The sequence below is a fragment of the Capricornis sumatraensis genome, chromosome 11, assembly GCF_032405125.1.
Source record: "Capricornis sumatraensis isolate serow.1 chromosome 11, serow.2, whole genome shotgun sequence".
Classification (NCBI taxonomy): Eukaryota; Metazoa; Chordata; class Mammalia; order Artiodactyla; family Bovidae; genus Capricornis; species Capricornis sumatraensis.
In genome coordinates, this window is record NC_091079.1 from 28021091 (window position 1) to 28031189 (window position 10099).

At 39.4% G+C, this 10099-nt stretch overlaps 1 protein-coding gene across 6 annotated transcripts in view; it reads right to left on the reverse strand.

The window, feature by feature from the left end:
* PHF20L1 (PHD finger protein 20 like 1) overlaps positions 1-5994 on the reverse strand; it is a 66598-nt gene extending 60604 nt beyond the window's left edge. For all 6 annotated transcript variants that reach the window (XM_068983339.1, XM_068983338.1, XM_068983336.1 and 3 more), the window contains exon 1: positions 5884-5994. In XM_068983339.1, coding sequence (XP_068839440.1) covers positions 5884-5966 — 83 coding nt within the window. In that variant the 5' untranslated portion in view covers positions 5967-5994. The remainder of the gene's footprint in view (positions 1-5883) is intronic.
* Positions 5995-10099: the final 4105 nt, after the last annotated feature.

A 10099-nucleotide genomic window follows, 5' to 3' on the forward strand; every position in this document is an offset into this window, starting at 1 on the left:
TTACTGAATGTGTCACACCTTCATTTTAGGGACATTAAAGCAAAGAACTCTCCAAAGTCCCATAGTTCATGGCAGAACAGCACCTAAAGCCATGTTTTCTGACTTTAGTTATATCTACCTTTTTCAATACTCCTTTTCTCCTGCCTTTCAAGAAAACTAGGATAAACAAAAAGTTGAGCAAGAAAAAGCTAAAAAAAAAAAATGAACATAATGAAAGAATATAAGAGAAAAGACCACAAGAACAAAGCAAGCGTATTTTAAAATAAATATGTCTACTCTACACCTATTTCTAATATTGCTTTCAACATTTTTTTGTGGGGAGTAACAGAGGAGAGAAAGGGAGAACTTCATCTTTGAAAGTTCATAGAGGGACTTCCCTTACAGTCTAGTGGTTAAGACTTCACCTTCCAGTGCAGGAGACCTGGGTTCCAGTCCTGGTTTAGTAGCTAAGCTCCCACATGCCTCACAGCCAAAAAACCAAGACATAAAACAAAAGAAATATTGCAACAAACTCAATATAAGACTTTTTTAAAAACACTCCACATCAAAAAACTATTTTAAAAGAAGTTCAGAGCTTTCTGAGTGGAAATTTTAAAAATTAAAGAACTAAAATGTTTGTACACTGGTGTAGACCTGTTTGATGATTATTAAACTGAGGATTCACTTAGATCTTAGGATTCAAAACTTGTGACTTTCTTATTGTAAAGAATCTCAGAAATTGTAAATCTTACAAAATTCAATTTGAAATTCTCTACAAACAGGGTCCTTAGTCTGGAGTTTCCCATTAAGCTTCCTACCACCACCCATAATAGATTATTCAATTATTTTGGTGTGTAAATATGATTGTACATTCTTCTGAGTCTACAGCTGAAATTAGGTTTTCAAAGGTAGTTAGTGACCCAAAATTAGAATCAATATCTTCCAAGCACAAAGAGATTTAGGGAAGTTCCATGTACAAAAGGACATATTTTATTTACATTAGCAAAATAATATTTTAAAAGTATTCACCCATGGTTTCTACAAATTCCAAACTCACCTAATGTAATTTAAATATGTTTTCAGCTTTTAAATTTGATCTTGTCGATGTTCAGTCACTAAGTTGTGTCCGACTCTTGGCGACCCCAAGAACTGCAGCACGCCAGGCTTCTCTGTCCATCACTATCTCCCTGAGTTTGCTCAAACTCATCTCCACTGAGTCAATGATGCCATCCAACCATCTCATCCTGTCGCCCCCTTCTCCTCTTGCCCTCAATTTCTCCCAGCAAAATTTGATCTACACACTCCTTTTCAGGAACACTCCTCTTCTGTTTCAAATACAGACCACACAGCTTCCCTCTACTAGTGTTTTCCTTTGAATAGCAAATCCGATTAGAAAAAGATAACTCTTTTAATTCAGATAATACAAAATTTTAATTTAAATTAAAAAGTATGTGTACTTGCTACAATCTGAATTTATTCAATTTTCCCACTCTACAAAATTCTGTTCATGAACATTTTAAAAACTCACATTTGCAAATGTTCCATACAGTTCAAAAAACTCCAAATGTGTGGAAACAGCATTTGCCAATTCAAATTTATACTGTTCTATCAAACTCTGACACTTGGAGACATCTCCACTTTTTTTTAATCTTTCATTTTCCTTTCCTTTAGATCTAGAAGAGAATTAAATAGAAATATTCCAAAAAAGGTCAGAAGAGCATAACTCATCTGAATGTTTTAAACTAACTTTATAATTTCAATTCTAAGAGTAACACCAGAACACACTTACTTTACTTGTGTTTTCACAACTAAATCATTTGCTATAGAATATTTTAATTTCAATCTTAAAGTTAAATCAGTAGTCAAAACTGGTATGATTTTATCACTTTTCTTATTAAATAATACTCAGAATGATTAGATACTTGAATATCTTAAGGGTGCTTTGTAAATTATGAAACTCTGTAAAAACAAAGATTTTTATTATCACCTCAAAAAGGTGGTTTATAGCATGTTGCAATGACATGATATTCCTTCTGTATCTTAGATCATTCTCACATCAACACTAAGGCTGTATTTAAAAACTTACACACCTGAGTCTTCAGATCCCCGAAGATTTTTCAACTCTTCCTCTTTCCTTGAATTTACCTCAGTGCTTTATAATTAACTATTACTTCATATAATTTGAAGCAAGTTTAAATATATTATTTTATTTGATCCTTAAAATAAGTAAAAGTAAGTAACACTGCTTTCATTTTACTGCTAAACCAACCAAATTCAAGGACTTACCCGTATTTACAAGATCAGAAAGTGACAACCTGACTCTTTCCTCTTTAGAATTCACTGATGGTGTGTCAAATATAACTTCAACTCTGAACTTCTCTTTTCCCAAACACAACCTGTATCAACAATCTGTATCTATTTTCATCCTTATGATGTTACTGCATCCAAGAGATTATATAGCCAGTATGTTTAGGTTAGGATATAAAGATAAGAAAGAAAACGGTTGATTGTCTTAACTGTAAACATTAGCATTTTTAAAGACTTTTAACTTAAAAGATTGTTGACAAAAAAAACAAAATGTTTTGAGTAAGACTATAAATTTTTTAAAAATTAAAGCAACCCACACTTTTCAGTAAGAATTAGGTTTAGTTCACAGAGAACAGATCCAGGTATCTAAAAGCACACACTGGGATAGAAGGTGAGTGGCCTCTCTCTGGCTTCCCAGACCCTGCATTCATTAGTACTGGTAAATAATCAAACCACCAGGATTTTCTGATGTAGCTGGAAAATTACTCTGAAAGCAAAAAAATAATAATTTGCTACTTGAAAATGTGAAATGTATTTCCAAGGATGAAATATCTTTCTGAACTCCAAAGAGTATGTGATATGATTTGCTCAAGGAACAATGATGTATTTTACCAAAGAAAAATAGGTTCAGTCTTCCTATTAAATCAACTCTACCCCAAGCCTAAATGTAGGCACTTAACTTTATTTCTGCCCACTAAATTTAGAGTTTATCCTTTTATTTCTAGGGCACATACTAAAAAAATATTTTCCTTTACCTTTTCTTATATAGGAAAAACCTGCTACATATAAGACAAATTGGCATTCAGGTGCCTCACTATCACAATTTTTTCTGTTTCTCTTTAAGAGCTAATGTATTAACCTGTGAGAAGTCATTTTCTTAATAATAGCTACACTGCTTATTGTAAATGTCTTGAGTACAAAGAGAGTAAGTAATATTTGCATTCCTGCATGTCCCTCCCTGTCTAATGCCTACAATTCAAAAGACATTTATGTCAAGCAGGGCTTCACTACTATTCCAGCTTAACGAATAAATGTGGAAGACAAAATATGGATGCATTCAATATGGATGCAACCCAAAGAGAATATGAAGGAAAGGAGACTGGGACAGATGAAAGTTCAGTGTATTTTCAGTGATTAACTGCTTTGCCCTCATAACAATATCAAAGTTTTTCAACACTTAAATAACCCTTCAATAGTTTCACTTGATATTAAAGCAAAAATGTATAGAATTTATATGGAATACAGAATGGTCCTTAACAAAACATAAAGAATAAAGTTTATCTCATTTAGAAATTTAATCTGTTAAGAGCACCATGTCTCACACAATTTCTTTCTGCCCCACATAAAATTCAATAAATCTTAGCAGTTAATTAGTTGTCCTAGAAATTAAAGGGCCACCCAAGCCAAAACAGTTCTTGAGACTACTGACATAAATAAAGTCACAAGAAAATTATTTCTTTCAATTATCTAAAATATGTATATACAATACTATTAATTTGTTTTTAATTAAAGCACCACTATAACGGAATGCTAAAATCTTCATATAAATGAATGCATAAAAATCAAACTGACAAGTGTCAGTGATTATCATATGTGATTATTTTGGTTAATGTTTACTGACTTTAAAGAGACCATTATTACTGGGGTCATTTAAATTAAATCTAAATTTTATGAATGAGCACATCTGCATGGTATCATGCTATCTAAGCACTTGAAATTTTTTGATGAGAAGCATAAGACAGTGAAAAAACTAAAGTATAACTTTGTTTTCTGAAATTCCACATACTCTAAAAGCAAACTCAGACTTAATTTTTTAAGTAGTCCTTTTTCATAATCTTTTTCTTTTAACCTCTGAATCATTGATTTTACAGCTAATGAATTAGGAAGCATTTCACCGTAAGTGAATTTCTTACAAATACCAAAATTAATTATGTCAGTATCTCTGAAGGCCACTGGAAGGACTAATAAGCTATCTACTTTTTCAAAACTGGAAGCTAATTCAATTGCAACTTTGTCAGTTTGGAAGCCTAAGAAAAGAATCTCATGAATTACACTAGAAATTTAAGCTAGTAACTTTAACAAACGAAAAAAAAGTAAAGATTAACATCAAAGAAGTAGCATTTCTCATCCTCTTCTATCACAGAGAGATTCAACTATGAGTGCCTTCAAAGTAAAAAGTTTCCTTTGGTCAAAATCAAAACCAAAGAGAGTTAATTATGGACTAAAATAACATCTTTCCTTGTACAGTCTAATGCAGAGGCTCTCCATTAGGGGCACAGAGAGCGTCCCAACCCCAGAACAACTTGCAACACCTAGAGACAATGTTTACCATCACGACTAGGAGGGGATGCTAAACTGCCTGGTTCCCAGGTATTTTCCAAGCCCCTCCTAAGAACACTGTGTGTATTTTCCACCTTATGAGAGTAAGTAAGCCCCCTAAAAAGAAACACTCACTGAGATGCAGCTTGGTGGCATGAGGCCAAATAACTGCCTTCCGACCTCAAACTGACCCAAAAAGACCCATTAAGCTGGGGGTCACAGACCTGTGCAGAGTTTCAACACCAGATGCTATCAGACAAAAACCCCAGGCTGGTCTAAAGTCAAACATCATGACTAAACAAGATTTCTCTGCCTGCCACTGCCAACTCAGGAAGCTGACTTAATACGAATCAATCAAAGACAAATCTACAACATGCCCACTACATTTTTAAGACAACTGTAAAAAATGTCCAAAAGTCTGGTAGAGTCGCTGAACTGTTAGACCCTTCATCAGAATAAATGGGCTTCAAGTGGAGCTGAGGCTGAACCACTACCAGGAGAGGAGGCTCTCCAATGCCCATCTCTGTGTAGGGGGCTGAGAATGGCACCAAGAAACATCCACCCAGAGAGCAGAGCTAGAGACCAGCGAATGAGAATGAGGAAGGCATTCCCGAGCAGAAAGAGAGAATTCTTATTCCTACTGTGGTCCAGCCATCCTGGTGTATGCTATTCTTCTTTCTCCTTCTGGGCAGTGATTTTATGCCAGGTAACCAATTTCTCCTGCACCACTGAATGCAGGGGTATGCTGGAACTATCTGAATTCACCACTTATCACAGGCAGAGGTAGAAATGGCAGGTAGAGGAGAAGAAGTAAGAGAAGGCCTGAAAGGATTATTCATTTAAAACTAGAAACAGTGAAAACTCGCCTTTAGATCACCACACTCTGGGGAGGAAAGAGAGATACTGGGTTTTGGTTTCAGGTGGAATAGTCAATGACAACTATGCTAACCATCAACATATTCTGTAGTTTGAAAAAACAGGTATGAAACAGGCCCCCCCAAAATAGATTTATATCAAGTTTTATACAAAACTTGGGAACCTAGTTATTTAGATTAACCCTTTCTCTCTCCCACCACCCATAGAGCTCATATTAAGTACACAAGAGTGCTGATAACTGCCATATCTGTTGAAGAGTAGGAAAACTAAAAAACAATGAATATACTTATTCAAAATGTGAACAAGGTAATGTTTCTGCCACTGTCCGGAAAAGAGAAATTAACCAACCCATGTAGACTACAGACACTGGGCTTTACTTCAGGGGCTCCGTATTTTCCATACCATTTTTGTAAGTAGTCCAGTGCCTCCAAACGAGCACCGATCTCAAAAGTGATTCCAGGACGATTTGGGGGCTTTTTACTCATCTTGAGATCCTATTCTTCAGGATTCTCTTTTCACTACCTCAAGAGAGAAAAAAAAATGTTAGGTTCTGATACATAAAAGGCACAAGTGATTAAACAATTTTTTAAACATTAAGTGAGAAGTTAAAATAACCACCAAATTTTTAAGAAATTTGAATGATGATTGCTAATAAAAGTACTGTGCAACTTGCAGGCAATCTTACTAATAAATTAAGAAAAAGGACATTAAAAAGGTAACTACTTTAAAAGAATGAACAAATGAGAACTAACACTAATGGTTGAAGTGCTTTAAATTTTAACTTGAAAATATCCAAGAAAATTCTTCAAGATAACAGTTGAAAATGTTTTGCATCTTTGAAAAATCAAGACAACTGAGTGATCTGGCACATGACTACTGAAATTCTTGAGAGAATAAATTAACCAAGTTTTTCAACTAGTATTTATTGAGTGCCTTATGAAGCACTTGATAAGGCACTAAAGAACATAAAGATGAAAGAAACAGTACACACACTTCTAGTAAAAATTTTAGTAATTCCTCTAGTGATTAGGATTTTTCACCACCTATGATCTCCCACCTGGTAGCACATGATTAAATAATTTTAACTAACATAAAGTTGCAGAGGAAACCTCATTTTCTTCATATTCAATAAGCAACAATGACACAAGAGTTTTAACTCTGAGAACTTCTACTGTATTTATATATAGACAGTACCCACACTGGCAATAAAAGTAGCTGTAGTTCAAACAAACAAAAAACTACAAAGGAATACCTATTCCTCTCTAGACCATGGACATGTAGAATATTCACTATCATTTTGGCCAGTGGATGTTCAGCACACTTGGTAGTCTCTTTTTCACAAACTAGCACCTGAAGAAGGACGCATTTTGAGACAGCTTAACCAAAATATATTTAATCAGGAATAGAAACCTATTGCTATTGTGGGAGAGGAGAAATCCCTAAAACCTTTTTGAAATTAAGAATTACAAATATGACTATGCTCCCTCCCAATTTATAGAAGAAAACACACAACTGTACCATGCTTTTTCATTGGTTTTGTCACAAGTGAAAAGAGACAAAACAAAACAGCAAGCATAAAAACCAACTGCCCTTTTCTCTTAGAAAGAATCTGCTAGGTAAGGGAAAGTACATACCATAAAAAAAATATGTAAAAATCAAACATAAATACTCATGGAGTGGCAAGCAGGGGGGAGATGGAGGCAGGGATGATATCCTCCTGCCGGCCATGGCAACAGCGAAGATTAGTGCATTAAAGTTAACAGCAGGCTCAGCCAGAGGGCATTCGGTATAAAAGAAACACTAGTATGAATATTTTTAATAACGGTCTGATCAGTGCCGCAACATCCAAGGCGGTTACTTAAACATTTTGCGTAGAAATCGAATCCACTTTTCCTGCTGTTCTTCACAAGGAAAACTTAGGATGGGTAACCGACCAGTTACACTAACATTTTCTAGGATCAAACTTAGAACCCTCAAGAAGTGACAAAGTTAGGACATACAATCCTCTCAGAGGTGCTTCTGGATGAGGTTTCAGAAAAAGCAAGATTTCCTTTTCTTGAATGGAGAGGGGCAGGTGGGGAGGGATGTGAGTTAAGGAAAAGTAAGACAAAGTAAACAGTTCCATTGAGGGGTTAAAACTTGAAGCAAAAGAGAAAGGGGGACAGAGAGAACGAAGAGGGTAAAAAAAAAAAATTGGAAAGGAGGACAAGAAAGCAAAAAATATATAAGGACTGTGAAACTTGTGGACCTGACAAACGGCGGTAAGAGAAAATTTAGCTAGAAGACCAACACTGGGAGAGTGAAGCCGGGGTCAGGGAATGGCCTCGGGGCCAAAGAAACGGTGTTGGTTGGAAGGAGGGGGGTGGTTGGTGTTGCGGGGCGGGAGGGAGGTGACCAGAGGCCGACAGGAAAGGCTCAGACCCGGCTCGCAGGGTGTAGGAGACGCCTCCGGGTTTGACAGCCGTCCGGCCCCCGTCGAGAGGCGGCGGGGGAAGGAAGGGAGGGGGAGACGGAGCGGCGGCGCCCAGACAATAGGGGCGGCGAGTTACGGGGAGGGACGCGGGCCAGAGACAAGACACCAGCGCGGGGGTGTCCCGGTCGGCCAGGCGGGGATCTCGGCGGGCTCCAGGCTCTGCTGCCGCCGCTGTCTCTTACCGACTCGGCCTCCTCTTTTTTGCACAGTCGTCGGGCTGTCCGGGGCCGAGCCGGGAGGCGAACAGGACGGCCAGCCCGGGCCTCCGCCACCGGCCTCCGCCCAGGCAGCGGTCGCGGAGGGAGCAGGATCGGAGGGAGCCGGAGCCGCAGCGCGGGCTCGGTCCCGAGGTCGCGCCGGGTAGGGAGCAGGTCCGAGCGCTCAAGCCCGCTCGATGTCCGCTGCCATCGCCTCCTCAGCCGCCGCCGCCGCCGGCCAGCCCTGACGCGACGCCGGGACCGGCGACGTCAGCCACCCGCGACGCGCCGGAAGCGGGCCTGGGCGCGTCACGTGACGCAAGAGGGCTGGGCGCGGGCCGCGCGGCCGATTGGAGGGCCGCTCTAGGAGGCGGGGCTTTGCGGCAGTTGGCTGACCGCTGGCTGCAGGGACCCTGGTTAGCAACGGAGGAACGCGAGCCCAGGCACCTCATTGGCAGTTGTGAAGTGTTTAACCTTTGGGAGATGAGGCCTAAGCCCACTGAATGTTAATGCTGTTGATTTGTTGTTACCCGGACTCAAAATTTCCTCAATCGCTGCATCCTGGGCAAACTTTTGTATTGATGTATGCACACTGCACCCCCGTTCCACGTAAAGAATAGAGCAAGTGGTTACTCTTATAAAAGTGAATAAACGTCTATTGAATACCTCCTTTGTGGCAGGCACTGTGCTGTGAGTGCATCACATGACAACTACAATCGCACAATTGTATTCCTCTATAGGCGATCTTTACAACACAAAAAGCAAATATTACTAAGACATTTTGTGAGGGGTTGCTTCAATAGTAGAACTGGACATGGAACAACAGACTGGTTCCAAATAGGAAAAGGAGTACGTCAAGGCTGTATATTGTCACCTTCCTTATTTAATTTATATGCAGAGTATATCATGAGAAATGCTGGGCTGGAAGAAGCACAAACTGGAATCAAGATTGCCAGGAGAAATATCAATCACCTCAGATATGCAGATGACACCACCCTTATGGCAGAAAGTGAAGAGGAACTCAAAAGCCTCTTGATGAAAGTGAAAGTGGAGAGTGAAAAAGTTGGCTCAAAGCTCAACATTCAGAAAACGAAGATTATGGCATCTGGTCCCATCACTTCATGGCAAATAGATGGGGAAACAGTGGAAACAGTGTCAGACTTTACTTTTTTGGGCTCCAAAATCACTGCAGATGGTGACTGTAGCAATGAAATTAAAAGACGCTTACATCTTGGAAGGAAAGTTATGACCAACCTAGTAGCATATTGAAAAGCAGAGACATTACTTTGCCAACAAAGATCCGTCTAGTCAAGGCTATGGTTTTTCCTGTGGTCATGTATGGATGTGAGACTTGGACTGTGAAGAAAGCTGAGCGCTAAAGAATTGATGCTTTTGAACTGTGGTGTTGGAAAAGATTCTTGAGAGTCCCTTGGACTGCAAGGAGATCCAACCAGTCCATTCTGAAGGAGACCAGCCCTGGATGTTCATTGGAAGGACTGATGCTGAGGGTGAAACTCCAATACTTTGGCCACCTCATGTGAAGAGTTGACTCATTGGAAAAGACTCTGATGCTGGGAGGGATTGGGAGCAGGAGGAGAAGAGGATGACAGAGGATGAGATGGCTGGATGGCATCACTGACTCATTGCACATGAGTCTGGGTGAACTCCAAGAGTTGGTGATGGACAGGGAGGCCTGGCATGCTGCGATTCATGGGGTAGTAAAGAGTCGGACACGACTGAGCAACTGAGCTGAACTGCCCATGAGGGACGGGTGCAGCTGAAGAACCTATGACTAAACTGAAGTGACTTTCCTAAGAATAGGGCTTCCTTGATGGCTCAGATGCTAAAGAATCTGCCTGCAATGCGGGAAACCCAGGTTCAATCCCTGGTCTGGAAGATCCCTTGGAGAGGGCATGGTAACCTAAGAATAAATAAAGAATGATAGCAG